At 36.8% G+C, this 18309-nt stretch overlaps 1 protein-coding gene and 1 long non-coding RNA gene across 6 annotated transcripts in view; one reads left to right on the forward strand and one right to left on the reverse strand.

Moving 5' to 3' along the window:
• ntn1b (netrin 1b) overlaps positions 1 to 13566 on the forward strand; it is a 50431-nt gene extending 36865 nt beyond the window's left edge. For both annotated transcript variants that reach the window (XM_039646830.2, XM_039646831.2), the window contains exons 6-7: positions 248 to 322; positions 11338 to 13566. In XM_039646830.2, coding sequence (XP_039502764.2) covers positions 248 to 322; positions 11338 to 11660 — 398 coding nt within the window. In that variant the 3' untranslated portion in view covers positions 11661 to 13566. The remainder of the gene's footprint in view (positions 1 to 247; positions 323 to 11337) is intronic.
• Positions 1 to 18309, reverse strand: part of LOC148981989 (uncharacterized) — a 75273-nt gene that overhangs the window by 32307 nt on the left and 24657 nt on the right. Inside the window, exons 3-4 of one of the 4 annotated variants that reach the window (XR_016155086.1) lie at positions 11517 to 11656; positions 8517 to 9100 (exon numbers count right to left, since the gene is read on the reverse strand). This is a non-coding gene — a long non-coding RNA (uncharacterized LOC148981989). The other 3 variants (XR_016155084.1, XR_016155085.1, XR_016155083.1) reach the window with 3 other exon arrangements.

Consider the following 18309-nt stretch of genomic DNA (forward strand, 5'->3'; position numbering starts at 1 on the left):
TTACTTCCTCAATGATCTTTAGATTCTCATTCTAAATGAGCCACGAAAGCCTGATGTATCAAATGTGATACCCCAATTTTTTAAATATTTTTTTCTGATTATTATTTCAAATGTCAGGCTTTACAGTACCAAAGATGTTGAAAATGGCAGATGATTCTCCACCTGCAAACACAGCTGAAAGCCTAATTTTGTTGTTTCTCACAGACTTTACCTGTGTTTCACTAGTTATCTCTCCTATCTTCCTCAGACTGTGACTCCCACTGCAAGAGCCCCAAGGGCAAGATGAAGGTCACCATGAAAAAATACTGCAAAAAAGATTTCGGTAAGTAGCTGTTATTTAGAAAAGCCTGCTGTCTTTTCACTTCACGTCACTAGACATCTTTCTCTTCTAGGTCTATTCTATCTCTCTCTGTAAATGTGTTCCCCCTCTCTCATAGCGCGGACAGCTTATTCAGAGGCTAAAGGTTTATGTTATAGCATCAAAGCGTGTGAACTCAGCAGGTTTCTCCAGATGGACACGCTCAAACTGCCTCGCAGCATATAGAGGACAAAGGGGACAGCTGGTTCCTGTTCAAAGCAGAGATTTCACAAGTTTAAATACTCATATAGTTAATATAATAAAGGACTTATAGAAGTTCAAGAATGTAGTTGTAGGTTTTAAGTGGCACTACAGATTCTTGAAAATCTGGTCAATGCTAGTTTTTTTCATCTTCTTGTGAAAGTTGTTGTACCACACATGAGAAACAGATTACAAAGAAGAAGAAAAAAATACGGAAAACTTCACATACACTAAATTTCAAACTCTATTCAACTATATTAAGACAATGTAGCTCAACTGGTAGAACAAGGGGCCGGTAAGATTTGTTAATGTTTTCAAAGAAGTCTCTTCTGCTCACCATGGTTGCATTTATTTGATAAAAAACAGTAAAACTGAAATATGGTGAAATATTATTGCCATTAATGATAAATTTATGATTAAAGCTGAATTTTCAGCATCATTACTCCAGTATTCAGTGTCCAAGATCCTTCATAAATCAGTCTAATTTGCTGATTTGATGATCAAGAATTGTTATTTCTTGTTTTTTCCCCTGGTTTATTTGATATAGATAGATAGAAAGAACAGCTTTTATTTAAAGTAGAAATCTTTTGTAACATAATTTATAAATTAATTAATTTACTCTCTCTTTTGATCGATTTAAAAAATTAAATTCTTAAAGAAAAAATATGCTGACTCCAAACTTTTGATATAGTTACTATATAGTTATACTGGCAAAATGTATACTTTGAATGTTATTTTACCATTTTTTGTAGTTTCTCTGGATAAAATTGTCTGTTAAATTCATAAATGCACGGACAAACTATATTTCTTATACTTCACCTTTTATCAGGGCCCAATATAAAGGCTCTTGCATGCATATTCGGTAGAGGCGGAATCTTTATTTGACTGCACACATGTCCTCTGGCTGTTCGCAGAGATGAGAAAAAGAAAAGATGTTTGATTTCACAGTGTGATATCGTAAACTCATTCCTTGCTGGCCTCAGGTCTGGAAACACATCTGAGATTTGCGGTGTCCAAGAGTGAGGACTGCACTGCCTCTGCAAAAAAACACTGCCAAGCTAGAAAGAAAAACTAAAATGAAGAGAGACACACGTCCTAAAATGGTGCAATGCAGTCATTTTTCTGTCCTTACAGAAACCATAAGTCCTTACATATAAACAAACATAAGCTAAGTTTCCATCCAAAGCTGAGAATTTAACTTTTAAAATAACATTTGTGAATAACGCAGCGTTTCCATCCCTTGTGTTCAAGAGAGCAAAATGGAAAGTTATAAATAAAAATGGAATACAAATGGAAGTTACTGCAATTGTGGAAGAAACGATGGCTCTTTTATCCTACTGTACATCATAAATGCGCTTGTGAACGCAATCATGCAAGACACTTCTGGGATGGAATTAAACCGAATTATTCTGATGACAGACTTTGGCTCAGGCATTTCAGAACGATCAAACCAACATTTGACATGCTGTGCAATAAAATTGGTCGCTGGTCAGTCAAGTTATCCAATCACAGCCGCTGTTGAGGCAAAGTCACGTGAGTTTTTGTGTTGTGCATATAGGGGGATTTATTCAGTAAATGTGTTTCCATCTTTAATGGAGTAACACAATATTGTAACGGATTACTTTTAAAAAAGTAACTTTCCACAATACTGGTTAGCATTACATTTTATATTTGAAACTGAAAGTTTAAAGTTGAATTAAGGAATCCAGCATGATTTGAAAATGATCCAAAGAGCAACTTGAGCTTCAGTGAAAGCAAAACCATCTGCACAAACAAGTTCATTGTCAAATTGTCACAAATTAGCTTATTTGATTAGTGACCTAGAAATAGTGCAGAAGCAACTTTGCTTGAACTTGTTTGGTTTCAGAGTTTTGGACCCCAGCGTATATATGAAGGCCTCAGCGTGTCTGCAGCATCTAGCACAAACTGAAATGTGAATTTGCAGCTAAAACTATTGCACACAGAATTAGGGTTATAAACACACAGTGAGAACCACACATGTCCAATTTATCCCAATCACACAGGCCATCTAAAGTGCAATTTCCTCATTAATATAGCACCTTATCTATATTAAGATCTCTGTACGTCTCATTACTTTTAAATGACTCATTTACAATCCCTCTCTGCTATCACATTGGTTCTCAAAACATTTTAGGCATCTCTTGGGGCGAAGCAGATAATATTAATATAGATAATATCCACAGGTTGAATCAGTAACCACGAAGACTAACTGAACAATAAAATGAAGCAAAGAAAGAGAGAGAGAGCAAACTGTTAATGGCATGGCTGGTCATCTGTAGCTGCTATCGTTCAGGCTGTGATATTAAGTTTCATTCGTTTTTCACTCTCAGCCACAAGTGTTCATACTCGGAGGTTGCTCTCTTTGGGAAGTCATTCATCATGTTGATGTTATATAGGACAGGTAACATTGGCTAAGCCGAGTGTCCTGACTGCAGTATAAATCTCATTGGGTGGGGTGTATGGAAGGGCTAATGGCGTGTCCCTGTTCAACCGGCCCCCATGTGCAAGAAAGACCCAATGATTTTTCGGTAACACTATAGTTTAGGGTCCTATTCTGCTTATATTACTAAGATGTTGGCAATTTATTAGTACTCAAAGCACATATTATTGTCTTATTTTGCATGACCATACATTCCTCAATCCCCAATACCTAACTATTAATTATTGAGGCAAAAGTCGTAGTGATGCAATAGTTAGTTAAGAGTGAGATTTGGAGACAGTAAACTGTGACCAATTTTTCTTTTTCACACTACACAACATAAGCAATATTTGCAAGTCTGGCTTAGACTTGTTACGTTCTGTGTATAATATTTTCAATTTAAATTTTTTTTATTAACACAGGATTCATTTTTTTTCTGGGTTCCATTGGCGAGCATTACAGTCGGCCTACACTGTAACTATAAATTTATATTTGTTTTACAACATATGTTTTACAGTGCTTTAATTCACCAAATTAATCAATCAATTTTTACCTTTTTATGTTATACGAGATTCAACTCAAGTCAGTTTAATGTAATGAAAGTTGAAATAACTTAAACATCTAAGTTGATTGTACTTAAAAATTTAAGGCGGTACTGTAAAAAAAATATTTTCAAGATTTGTTACCACAACATTTTTTCTTTGGTCAAATCAACTTAAATAATTTATTTAGTTCAGATGACATATTATTTTAAGTTTTTGAGGGTTAAATCAATCTTCTTCATTGTATTAACTCACTTTTTCCATTTGAATCAACTTAAAATTAAGGCAACCAGGTTACTTATTTTTTTAAGTTAAACCAACAATATTTTTTTTACAGTGCATAAATTACACATCCATATCGGAAACGCAAAATTTGAAGCTGTTATGTTTAATAATAAAAACTGTTTTTAATAAGTAACTAGATAAGAATGTTTGGGGGTGTGATTGCGTGCAGTTTATGTTGTAGAATAAAATGTCTAAAGCCCGGAAAACACACCAAGCCGACGCCGACGAACTAGCGCTGATGAAAGCTGACTGTGTTGTCGCCTCTCGTCGGGGTAAATAGCTGCACTTGAACACACCGAGAGAACTACAGGCGGCTGTCAGCTATAAAGTGCGTTCTGCGCCTGCGTGTAATGAGCCAACTGTCTATTTCTGCAGATATATTAGTCTATATCCGTCATTCAAAAAGGAAAACTAACGCTGCCGGCTGCAAATACACACAGTAAACAAAGCAGCGCCTGCTTACCGTTTTGAATATCAATCCTGCTAAACGCTGTCTTTATTCCACTCCACTCATGTTAATATTGAAATATTCGCCAACGAAGACTTAGGTAAGAAGACGTAACTTAAGAACAGCCTTCTATCTTGATTCTTTTACCGTTTGACCTTCTTTGCTCGCTGTTTTGCTTTTATTCTCATGCACTGGCTCTTTCACTAAGCTGAACAGCCAATCAGAGTTATCTGATTCCCCAACGGCCCGACGCCGATTCAACATGTCGAATCGGGCGAAAGAAAGCCGACGAGGACTGTTTTCAGCCGACAGCACAGAACGAGGAAACTTAGTCGGCCGACAAACAAAAACGACCGTCGGCTCGTGTGTGTTCCGGGCTTAAGTTTCATCAACTTAAAGGATTAGTTCACTTTTGAAAAAACTTTTGCTGATAATTTACTCACCCCCATGTCATCCAAGATGTCCATGTCTTTCTTTCCTCAGTCGAAAAGAAATTTAGGTTTTTGATGAAAACATTCCAGGATTTTTCTCCATATAATGGACTTCAATGGGAACCGGATGGTTCAAGGTCCAAAAGATAGTGTTAATAACAGTTTCAGATGCAGCTTCAAATGTCTTTAAACGATATCAGACGATGAATAAGGGTCTTATCATGCGAAACGATCGGTTATTTCAAAACTTATTCCAAAAATGTAACTTTTCTAAGGACAAATGCTAGCCTTGCTCTATTCTGTGAGGCGCGTTTGCAACGTCACGTAATACGTAATTACGTTCAAAAGGTCACGGGCGACGTAGCCGAAAGTACAGAGTCAGTGTTTACAAGTTGAACGCATAGGTTGAACGTGCAAACTAACTCAAACGCCGTTTACAAAAAAAGGAATTAAAAGGAAAAACAACGATGTCGGACGATACTTCGGGCTACGTCGTGCGTGACCTTTTGAACGTAATTACGTATTACGTGACGTTACAAACGCGCCTCAGAGAATAGAGCAAGGCTAGCATTTGTCCTTAGAAAAGTTACATTTTTGGAATAAGTTTTGAAATAACCGATCATCTCGCATGATAAGACCCTTATTCATCGTCTGGTGTCGTTTAAAGACATTTGAAGCTGCATCTGAAACTGTTATTAACACTATCTTTTGGACCTTGAACCATCCGGTTCCCATTGAAGTCCATTATATGGAGAAAAATCCTGGAATGTTTTCATCAAAAACCTAAATTTCTTTTCGACTGAGGAAAGAAAGACATGGACATCTTGGATGACATGGGGGTGAGTACATTATCAGCAAAAGTTTTTTCAAAAGTGAACTAATCCTTTAAGTTCACCACAGACCTTATTTTACTCATAAATAAATAAATAAAAAAACATTCTAAAAACCCTATGAAAATTAACGGAGCTCTACAACATCAAATAAGAAAGAAAAATTTCGACCTGGGCTCTTATAGCATATGACAGACCAGTGACCGGACCGGACCAACTTGTGCAATGACAGTCTCAGTAAAAATGGTACAAATTGTCCAGAACTCACAACATTTACACTACTGGTTAGTGCTGCTGCATCTAGCTCGACATTTCAGTCCTGGCCTTGGTGAAGTTTTAAATCTGTCCAGCGCTGGCAGATGAGACCGACAGAGAAGCGAGAAAGGAAGAAATACTCCCCGTCGATACACTTTTGTTCGGCGTCGCTACGGAGACAGCGGTCCGAAAGGGTCGCATTCTCCTACTCTTGGGTGGGGGGAGGATGACAATGAATCAAAGAACTGTGTGTGTGTGTGTGTGTGTCAGTGTGTATGGAGCTGCTTAGCATTGCCACACACACTGTGGAGGCAGCAGTCAGTACCCCGGCGTAAGCGGCTGGGCGTAGGGCGTCCCAGCGGGGAGCTCGCAGGAGCTTCAGTGTGGTAATCAGGCGCACTAATTAGATTAGAGCTCGGCTTGTGTACCGCGTGCGGGTCGTGTTCCAGCACACTGACTGCACACACAGAAAACCAGCGGGACACCTGGCAAATCTAGGGGCCTCTTCCTCTTTTTAAATTCATTTCTGTCCCTCTCTCAATCAGGAGAGAAATCCCTTACCTTCTAACTCTTTTCTTTCTCTCTTTCTCTTTGCATTGTCATGAAAGAAAATAAAAGTGGTCTCATCCCATTCAGCCGATCTCATGGAGCTTTGGAGATGGATTGTCCTGCTGGCCTGTGCCGTGTGGCCTCATGCAAAAGAGGGTTTAACTTGCCAGATTAAACAGGCCCTATAGACACTTTAACATATTCTTATCTTTTGCATCTTGGCTTGTGGTATTTTTAGCCAATTATTCTATGTTATCACCTAGATTTTATGCCACATAGTAAGTATTTGTAAAGAATATCGAAAGGTCAACCTTTTTACTCTAACGTTACGGTTTAGATTCAAATTATTTTTTTATTTTTTATTATATGCATCAGATTTTTTAAAATAATTTATTTTCATTATTCTTCAAGTCACAGTGAAATAAAATTTTACAATTCTTCTTTTTCTTTTATGGAATAGTATAAATCATTTGTCATCTTCATTTTTATATTAATGTGTCCTCAATCTTTAATCAAAATAACTTTTTTTTTTTTTAACATTTTTCGTTTACTGGTGTCTTTCTTTTTCTTCTTTTAACTTCATTGCTGACTAGGAGAATCTGTCTACTAAAAAGATCTCCTTTCTCGTTCCCATTTTCTCTCTATAGCTGCATCATGGTCAGAAACAAAGTTTAAAAATCTTTCATTTGCCGCTGAAAATAGTCTTTCTTAGTACCTGGACAAATCTGGAAAGCGTTTGCCAACCGCATGGCGTATCTGAGACTCAGTACTGGATTCAGACAGGAAATGTGCCAGTTTGGCAGGGTACGATGAAACCAGTGCCAGTGATCACAGCATTAAAGCGTCGTGCAGAGAGAGAGAAAGATTTGATATATTATAGTAACACACTCTCAATATAAGCTCACTTTATGCAGTATGTGTAAAATAAACAGTGATGACATCACTTTTAATATATTTTCAGCACAAAGCATTAGGTTGTTTCTCCTCGTGGTTGTTTGAAAGTCATACAATATCAATGTAATACACACACTGCTATGTGGTTGCTAACCTATTTGTTTAGTTGCCAGGATGTTGCTACAGTATGTGGTTGCTAAGGTGTTCTGTCTGGTTTCTAGAATCCTGTTATGTGGTTGCAAAGGTGTATTAAGTTGTTGCCATGATGTTGATATGTGGTTGCTAAGGTGTTCTAGGCAGTGTTGGGGGTGACACATTACAAGTAACTTGAGTTATGTAATCAAATTACTTTTTTCAAGTAACAAGTAATACATTACAAGTAACGCGAGTTACAGTACTTAATCTGATTTTTTTTCAAGTAACAAGCAACTTGATTACAAGTAATGCGAGTTATGTAACCAGATTACTTTTTTCCAAGTAAAGTACCAGATTACAAGTAACGCAAATTATGTACTCAATTTACGTTTTTCAAGTAACAAGTAAAATAACGGATTACAAGTTAATGTGCGTTATGTAATCAGATTATTTTTTCAAGTAACGCAAGTTACGTAATCAGATTACTTTTAGTGTAGGTTAGTGTAGGTTCAGACTAAATGTGAGCAGGAATTCACTCAAATGAATAAAAACAGTTCAATTCAAACTCAGAATATTATGACAACCTGCAATCATTACATTTTAAAAAATGTATTAAAAATGTTAATACGAATTTATTAAGCAATGTCTTTGGTGCTGACCTTCGATGATCCAAATTACTAAATTCAACATCACATTTGTGTTGTGCAGCACAGCTGAAAGGTTTGTTTGAGCCGCGCCCTCTACAGTACAGGCGTGAATTTGCATTTCCGTCAGCCTGAGGCTTATTCATTTCACTTTTGGTGTGAAAGTGCCTTAACATTTGCCAAAAATACAACTTAAACAAAATAAAATAAGCAAAAGCCCAGCCCATGTGAGAAAAAGTAATGCAATAGTAACGTAATGCATTATTTTCCATAAAAAGTAAATAAGAAATGCAAAGTAAATTTTTAGGGAGTAACGCAATATTGTAATGCATTACTTTCAAAAATAACTTTTTTGTCGAAACTCTGGTTCAAGGTGATCACAAGGACAATGCTATGTGGTTGCTAAGGTGTTCTGGATGGTTTCTAAGTGGTTACTTTTGGGAACAAGCATAAAGAGTTTATTAAGTATGGTATATTGAGTCCTCACTTTCTAAATGGAACTTTTTAGGCATTTTTTATTAAAAAAAAAATTAGAATTTTAATACAAGCTGAACACAATTTAGCAAACACCACTAATGAGTCAAAACAATTGTTTTCAACCTTTTTAAATAAGCTCAGCAAAACATTTTGAGTCAGGTTTCGGCTCGCTGCCGTCTCTCGCTGTGAAGAGACGAGAGCGGGTCAAGAGCGAGACCCGGAGCAGGATTCTCACGCTGCTCTTGGACCGGGCACCGCCGGCCGGGCTCAGATAGCTCATGAGGTCGAAACACATCCGCAATTCTTCTAGCAACTTCTCTGTGGCTGGGATGATAAACAGTGGCCCCCCTCCTCTCTCAGCCGCGCTACCCTCCGCACACCCTTCTTTTCTTTTTATCTCTTGTTATTTGGATGGCGAAGTGGGCTCCGGCCCAGAGAAACACAGGCGATGAATGGAGGGGCTGTGGGAGTGCGTTCTCTCAAATTGGGTGCAATTTGCTCGCAGCCTCCCCCCCTGCTGCTCAATTGGGACATTCCATTCAGCGATCGGGGCGATCCTTGCCTCCCTCTCTAAAGAGAGTGTTCACATTCAAGAGCGCAAAGAAAGAGTGCTAGGAAAGAAAGAGCACTTCCTGTGTCATTTTCACACAATGCTGTAATGGCATATTTCTTAAACATGATGTGCCACTGGTTCACGGGTTACTGGCTGCGGGGTGTGTGTGAGTGTTTCAGGGCAGCACAGCGATGCCTCAACGTTACACACCGGGTCCATGCTAAATGCGTAATCGAGGTCTTTTCCCCCCTCTGGGCGTCCTCCCCGTGTGAAAACACTTCATGTCAAGTACAGATTAGCTCGCAATCTGCGAGTCTGATGATAGTTAAAATGCATGACCCGAGGGGATTTCTGCCGACTGGGTTTGTTAGCGGTTACCACATGGGCTGGATGTCAACATCTGATGTAGAACTTTTTATGTTTGCTCCAAAGCTGCAAAATACTGAGAACACATTCAAATCACATTTTCTTTCTTCATTTAAAACCTGCTAATATTTTAGGACTTTGAATGGTTTTTCCTGGTAATAATATTGTATGATTATTTGTTTTTAGTTGAACAAAAATAATTGTGATGGTATAATTTTCAATAAAAAAGTTTTGAATGTTTTAAGATTTTGAATAATTGAAAACAAGGAAAAGTTCAAATTTCAAAAGTGCTCAATAAATGACAATGGAATGATCCATTTCAATGGTGGCCAAAAATACATATCTTCATATTTACTACACTGTAAAAATATATTGTTTTCTATGGTTTATAGGTTTTCTATGATTGCATAATTCTTATTATTACACTTTTCACAGATATAGGGACTAATGTCGATCATTTAATAACATGTGTCTGATAATCTTAGATTCTCATTGTTTTTCCATTGTGCATCTGCTTCTGTCTTACTGTTTTCCTTATAATGAATATTATACCTCAGAAGTCCATTTTGGGTGAGAACGTTTAACACTTTATTTAAATGTACAGTATTAGATTGTGACTGTTCTCGGCCCGCCGGATGTGATATTCTGGCCAATGAGTTCCCCACCCCTCTCTTAAAGTCACATAAAAGCTAAAACTTTCACACAAAAGATAATGAAGAGAACGGAATGGGCGGGTCTCCATCTTTTCCGTTTTATCACTATCAGGAGATGGAAAGAAAGCTTTTCTATGGCAACTTCCATTGTGGTCAAACATCACTTTAAATATACTGTGGTTTTGCCAAATTATACTATGGTAACTGTGGCTCAACTTGGCCTGCTTCAGGACCCAGATTTTATATCGGACAACAAATAATGACTCGTCCTAGTCCTAAAAGTGCTAATTTTAGAAAAATATTTTTTGTTTTTTCAAATTAAATATATTTATTCAATTAAATATATGTTTAATCATATTAACCATTTGTTATTAATATAACAAAAACAAAAATATAATGTAAATATTGTAGATCTACATAAAATGCATTATGATTTTTTTGTGTGTATCTGTTCCTTCCTTTATATTATTATTATTATCTGTGTATAAAAAAAATCTGACTGTTGCAATATATTAAAAAAAATTACTGTTGCAATATACTGACATAATTGTTATATATATATATATATATATATATATATATATATATATATAATGATATATATATATTACGGCTGTGAAACGATTAATCACAATTAATCACATCCAAAATAAAAATGTGTGTGTTACATAATACATGGGTGTGAACTGTGTATAATTATTTTGTATATATAAATACACATGCATGTATAAAATTTGTACTATACATAAATATTGTATATATAAATAACACATTTTTTTAAATATATACATGTATGTGTGTGTATTTATAAATACAAAATAATTATACACAGTTCACATACATATATTATGTAAATGGAAACTTTTTTTTTGATATATATATATATATATATATATATATATATATATATTTATGGATGGACTGACATTATTACACATTATTAAACACTCTTGTCAAAGTTTATATTGTGGATTTACATTTACATGGTCAAACATTATATTATTAATAGTTTTGTCCCTTGTTAGAATGGCCGACTCTAAGGAAAACTCGCAATTATCTTTTAAAATGTTTTATTCCTTGGCAGAAAACAAGCTTTCATGGGTTTCTGTCCGATATATATATATATATATATATATATATATATATAGTATATGTTTTGAATTTTTTCCTGCTGTTCACAAACCAATTAAAACAAACCTGTGACATTTTGGGGTCTGAATTAAGTGTCCTAATTTTGCTGTTTCTGATCTTTTAATCTGATTGTCTCTCTCCGCAGTGGTCCAGGTTCACGTACTAAAAGGAGACAAGGCGGGCGAATGGTGGAAATTCACTACCAACATCATATCCGTCTATAAGCAGGGCGGACACCGCATTCGCAGAGGAGACCAGCCCCTGTGGGTCCGCGCTAAAGACGTGGCCTGCAAGTGCCACAAAATTAAACCCGGGAGGAAGTACCTGCTCATGGGCTCCTACAGCGACGACTCCCGCGGTCAGAGCGGCGTGGTGGCGGACAAGGGCAGCCTGCTCATCCCGTGGAAGGACCTGTGGGCCCGTCGGCTACGGAAATTCCAGCAGCGTGACAAGAGGGGCAAGTGCTAGAGGGATTGAAGAACAGGAGAGAAGGAAAGTAAAATAATGACCCGAGGCACCTACAAGTCGGAGCAGATTGATTGACGATTGATCAGAACTGTGGTGAAGGACAACCACTTGTGCAGTTTTGCCTTTTTTTGTTGTTGTTCCCATCAAGATTTTATTTTTTTCATATCTTCAATTTTGCAGAATTTGCACCTGCTATTAAGTATACATATATGTAAAGTCGTTTATGTGTGATCCTTTATGATTTCTGCCTTTTTCCACAAATATAAAAAGAAAACAAGCTACTGAGTCAATGTATCTACATGAACGCTTCACTTCAGAAGAAGGGTGATGGCAGTCGACGTTTAAAAGCGCATGCAGTGGGCTCCGAAAGTCTGAAGCAAGATTTAAAACCTGGAATTACACATAATTGCAGAACTGTAAAACAAAGAAGAATTTAAGTGACAAAATATTCATGAATCTGGAAATGTATTCAATTATTTGACCTGTGGTGCACATTTGACTCATTGGGATGATGTTGCAATCTCATTCCCCTACTTTCAAAGAACATAAAATAAGTGCAAAATAAAAGCACTTTCATGACTTATGGGCCACACTGTACAGTTTTTATGAGAATGCAGCATACGTGATTATGAGGGAACTATAAAGATCTGTTAAGCCAATACATGCCAAAATTTCATACTGTATAACATCATTTCCATTCCTTCCACTCAGATAGAGAATCTGTTGACAATACCTCACTGTTGCTGTTTGGAAGAACTCTGATTGGTTCAAAACTGCATGACACCATTTGGATTATTTGGTGCCGTACTTTTGGCCTTTGATACTTTGATAACTGTGGTGATCTTTAAAGTGTGAAGTCTACCTTCTGTTCCATAACTAGTTGTAGTATGAGTTTAGACAAATAGAGTATGATTGTTTTAACCACTTTATGATTTTTGATTTGAAAAAATAAGTGTATTTTTCATTACGAACAACATGTTCTCTCTTTACTGCAGACTCCTATTATATTATACAGAATAAATCTGAGATTTTCCAGATATTGATATTGCAATAATCACAAAATTCCCCAAAAGTAGATTTCAGAGGAATCAGAGAAGCTCTACTAAATTTGAGACATACTGTAAGGTTTAGTGATACAGGGATCAAGGATATAACAGAACAATGAACACAAGCCTGAATGGTCTTCATGGCTGTGTTGACCAGTGTATGCAAACGTAAGGTTACCGCGTACCAAAATAAATCGGATAAAATGACTCTTATTATTTAGGGAAACAAACTATTTTCTGTGTTATCACTTGTGTGGTACCTTTCTTTGCTCTGGTACTTTACTACAGTGATATGCTCTACTGTTTTTGTATAGTTGTATAGTTTTCTTCTTTTTTTGTACAATATATTTAGTAGATTATATTCACATGCAATTAACCATTTTTTATTTTATGAATATTCTGAAAATAAGAAAAGGAATTTTAGATTTTCTTTGTTTACACGAGTTGATAGTGTAGAGAGAGGGATGTACTATGTCTATGAGACATGAAAATACACACACACACGCACACACACACACAATTTAACATCCAGTCACTGTCCAGCTCTGAATCTCTGACAGCGACTACGAACTGAAAGTCAGTGACTTTGGTTTATTAAAACTCACAGATGGTCTAGGTCTTTGGAGACACCCTGACCTCACAAGTAGACTTTGACCAGTTTTCCAGACATTTTGGAAAATGACTGAAGAGAATTTTCTTTCTTTTTTTTTTTTTTTTGATGAAGACATTTAGGCTACAATGTTCATGGTCCTCCTGTATATGATGTTTTACTGTGTACTTTGCAAAAGCTGTGTATTGTCCTGTAATGCATACTAATATATTATGATTCTCATAAATGAACATATTTAATGATACATGAACTCACATGGCTGTGTGTTTATTTTTCGTCCCAAATATGATATTTTATATATTATCTTTGTTTTTTTAGTACATATATATATATATATATATATATATATATTATATTCTGCAAACTGTGTACTTGTAATTATATTTAATTATATTGTGGCACAATAATGAAAAATGTCAATTAATAGTAGAGTTTTTAATAAGATGCAGTTATTTTATTGTGTATAAATGGGTTTGGACTTTATAAACCACAACATGTTTAATATGGATGAACGTAGTTAAAAACTATAATTATATAATAATTACTTTAATTTCATAATAATAATAATAATAATAATAATAATTGCTATAGTAATTATGATTATATTGAAATTGTTATATAATTTATTATAATATAACTTATAATGATAAATAAATAATAATATATATATATATATATATAATGCTTATTATTTATTTGTTCTATATTAGTAGTAATATAACATAATACATTTTCAAATGTCCAAGTGATATTATTTTATTCCGTCATGGCCTGAAAGAGACTACACAGATGAGCACTCTGGGCTAATTTAATGGTACCAACTAAATAACAATAAAAAATTATAATTGTAACAATTCCGAAAGCCAGAATAGCAAGCCAAGTTAAACACAACCAAATACTGTACGTCAAGTGCCGCACGGATGGAGGGCCTGTTAAATGCGAAGCAAAGACTTAGTGTGAACAATAAATGTCAAATGGAAGTAATATACAGTTCTGTTTTTGCAACAAAACCCAGCAGCAGACGCGATAAGCTGCATCATCATTTACTTTGGCTCTCTGGACCTCACTAAACACCAGAGCCTTTCAGAAGGGCTTCAACATGTAAATGTCAGGGCCCGTGTATTTCAGCTTTAACTGAGCCAGTGATATATCAAACGCGTAAAACAGACCACTGGTAACCGGGTGGGCACTTGGTGGTACTTATTCGAATGAAAACTAAGCCATTTTCAGAAATCGTCTGTGTGGTAGAAGTTGCGTTTTGTCCTAAACATCCATTTTAGCAATACAGCAGGTGTATAAAAGTACAAAGGCATTTTTCTTAACAAAAAAGTAAACTATTTAAAACATTTTTTTTTAAGGTGAAGTATGGTGGATGCATGCGAATATACTAAATATACTGCTAAATAATTACGTCAGTCAGTGTCAGGACAACCAATAGCAACAGAGGAGACAGTGACACATTTTAAACAGATGTGTCTAAATGGAAAGTGTACATTTCCAATAATTTAGGGTGATATTCTAAGGGAAGCACCAGTTAAATGCAAACTCCCCGGCCTGCTCTCAAAACATTTATCTTAGACACACTCCCACCATTGTGTCTCTGTTAACAGCCATCAGCCACCTCCTAAAACAACGGCTTCCGGAATGTCTGCAAGTGTATAGGGCTGGAAAGGTCAAGTTCAGATCACCCCAAGACACGACTACACCAGCGCAAGCACCAAATAGCACATCTTGTTCTCAGAGCATCAGATGGGTAGCTGTTGTGAGTGACAGGAAGGACGGATCAACTCTGTTTGATGGGTTTCTCAGCCTCAGCTTCTGAAGGAAATGACTCTATAAGAAACCTCATTAAACTTCTTGAGGTTAGTCAACATTGCCCATTTACTGTAGATCCCATTCATTCCGCTTTCATTTCAAGGAGTCATTTCAAGAATCATTCCCTTTCTCTCTCAGTAAACAATCTACAATTTTGATCTCTTTCAGTCCTGAGGGGCTCCTGGACTTTCATCAGCAGTATTAACCCTCACCAAAGTTTCCTTTTTTTTTTTGTCATTAATTTGCAAAGATTTTTTTTTTTTTTTTTTTTTTTGTATAGACATGCAGATGTTATCTACAGTTGCAATCGAAATTATTCAACCCCCCTTCCAAATCAGATTCATTGGCAAAATCTACAGACTTTCAGATGTTAGCAAAGAACAAATCAAACAAAAGTAATTTAAATAGCTCAACACCACAAATGTTTCAAGTGGTTTCCCCAAATTCAAATGAAAATGTAATAATTTAATAACTTCCGCAGTCTCAGAATTATTCAACCCCCCTGAATACAACCCCCTTACAGCTGCACAAATCTGCAAAAAAAGGTGAAGTCTCAAGCACACCTGATGCAACTAATCAAGGGATTCATTAGTTGCACCAGGTGTGCTTGAGCTAGAAATACATGATCTGCCTAGGTGCCTAATGGTGCGTTCTATTATTCATCCGTCTCGGAGATCCGAATCGGACGACAGACGTTGCCTAGCAACACGCCCCCTTTCCTCGGATTTCTCCTCTCGGACGTCGGACAACCGTGAGGACACCGAGAGAGAATTCCGTTTCGGAATTCAAGATGGCTGCGCCCTGTGACTTGTAAGAATGAATTGTTTTTGAACCACTTTGGTATTTTAAATGACGGTTATAATCACTCGTATTACTGCGTCCCCTGTAGTTATGGGAATCGGTTGTTGTGAGTGCAATTACTGACGTTGCTAGCGTTGCTAACAGAAGATTAACATGAAAAACATTAATAAAGTGAACATTTTCAAGTTCAAATGGCTGCGTTTTAATAAGGTGTAGTCATAATATTTTTTCGTTTTAATGTAAGTGCCTGCTACTCGGCCAGCGCTACCATTATAACAGCTTTCCGGGTGGCGTCCATTTTTTTCTCCGACTCGGACGCGTTAAACAAATAGAACGCTTGAAGTGTGGACGTGACGTCAAATCCGAGGTCCGAGTCGGTTCGTTGGCTATAATAGAACGCACCATAAGGCCATGTCCACACTAATACGTTTTCGTTTGAAAACGTATATTTTTCTCTCCGTTTTGGCCTTCCGTCCACACTGAGACGCCATTTTAAGTCACCAAAAACGTATCTTTTGGAAAACGCTCTCCAAAGTGGATAAATTTGAAAACGCCGTTTTCACGTTGTAGTGTGGACAGTGAAACCGGAGGTATTTCAAAACGATGACGTAAGTTTAGTCATGTGATCCATGAAGTACCAATAGATATTCATGTTTATTGCTATTGTGCTAGTTATGTGTTATTCATGTTTACACTGTTGCTAAAATATGTTACTTTCTATGTTACTTAATATGTGCTATTCTTCATAGGACAGCACTGCAAAGATGACAGAATGTACTCACATTTTGCTGTCCTGCGGCAAAACAGGAGAGCAGTTGCGTTTTAGACCAAACATATGGTGACTGAATGCGATGGACGCATCAGTGATGGTGAGATATTTTGCTAAATAAAATTATCCTGTTATTGTGCAATAACATTATTATTTATTTTCCTATCTGTATTATCTCAGTGAGCTTTCATGAAGTTTCACGCATGCACAGTAAAGTGAATTTAGAAGTTTCTCATCCACACTGAAGCGTCGGGAAAACGCCGGAAAACGCTAGTGTGGACGGAGAGCGTTTTTAAACGAAAACCCCTTTTTTCAAATGTATCCGGATTATTGTGGACGTAGCCTAACTCCCGTGAAGAGACGGTTTCAACCCCCGCAAAAACTTTCAGATGATGCAAACTCTGAATCAACATGCACCAATGCTATATTTTCGGAGGTCTTCATAATTGGCTGGATCCAAACTGGAACCTCAGTAACCTACAGTTACCTCAGGATGGGCATCCCAAGATAAAACAGAGATGTTAAAACAGTGACCTTAAAGGGATACTCCGCTTTTTTGGGAAATAAGCTCATTTTACAACTCCCCCAGAGTTAAACAGTTGGGTTTTACCATTTTCGAATCCATTGAGCCGATTTTCTGATATTTAGAAAAATATCAGTAACCAGACAGTTTCTGGTCTCATTGACTTCCATAGTATATATTTTTTTCCTACTATGGAAGTCAATGGGACCAGAAAGATGTCTGGTTACTGACATTCTCGGTTGCAATTTATTCACCTCAATATAAGGATGGCATGTTTTTTTTTCTGAAATGTAGCTAAGCAAAAAGTCATGCATCACATTTTGAATGTAGAAATATACATTTCCCAAAGTCAAATGATTTCTTTTTATATGACAGAAATCTTTATGCAAAGCTAGATACACAGAATATACTAGAGGAATTAAGATTACCTGGCTGGGACGTTTTGCACTTTCAACCTATTATTTACTTTTTATTCATTAATGTTCCAGATTTTCCCTTAATTCACCCCAGCATATACTCATGTTAGGCAGAAGCAGGCCATCAACCCTCTTTAAACCCCATACGAATGTTCATTTAAAAACCAAACCAAACAGTCGCAATGCTTTTCTGGTGTCTTGTCTCGTGAGCATCAGGGTTCAGCGCTTTCTTGTCGCCAGTTTGGAAACAAAGCGAATACACATTGAGCATGTGCACTTCCCAGTTCTCCTTCTCCCACCCCTCTAATTCTCCCCATCTCTCGCTCTCTCTTCTCTCACATCGTTTTCACAGAATGGCCCAAAGCCTTTGAGAATTGCTCCATGAGAAACAAATGCCCAGGCGCCTTAATGGAGTCCAAATCAGAGCAGGATTCAAAGAGGTGCTCAATATCAAGCGCTTCACCCAGCCACACATACACATGCACACAAAATAGGGGCCCAAGTGTTTGACACCTACGCCCTTGGCATTTCTTTCTGTCCTTTTCCCTTATTCCTTTCACTCATTCTCTCCATTTCCCCCTCTCTTTCAGTACTAATTTCTGGCTTACGAGACACGGGCACAAAGCCGCCTCTTATGTGCATAAGAGTGGCTGGGATTCCTCACCGCGC

This window comes from Pimephales promelas, chromosome 3 (assembly GCF_988280905.1).
Source record: "Pimephales promelas chromosome 3, fPimPro1.hap1.1, whole genome shotgun sequence".
Taxonomy (NCBI): domain Eukaryota; kingdom Metazoa; phylum Chordata; class Actinopteri; order Cypriniformes; family Leuciscidae; genus Pimephales; species Pimephales promelas.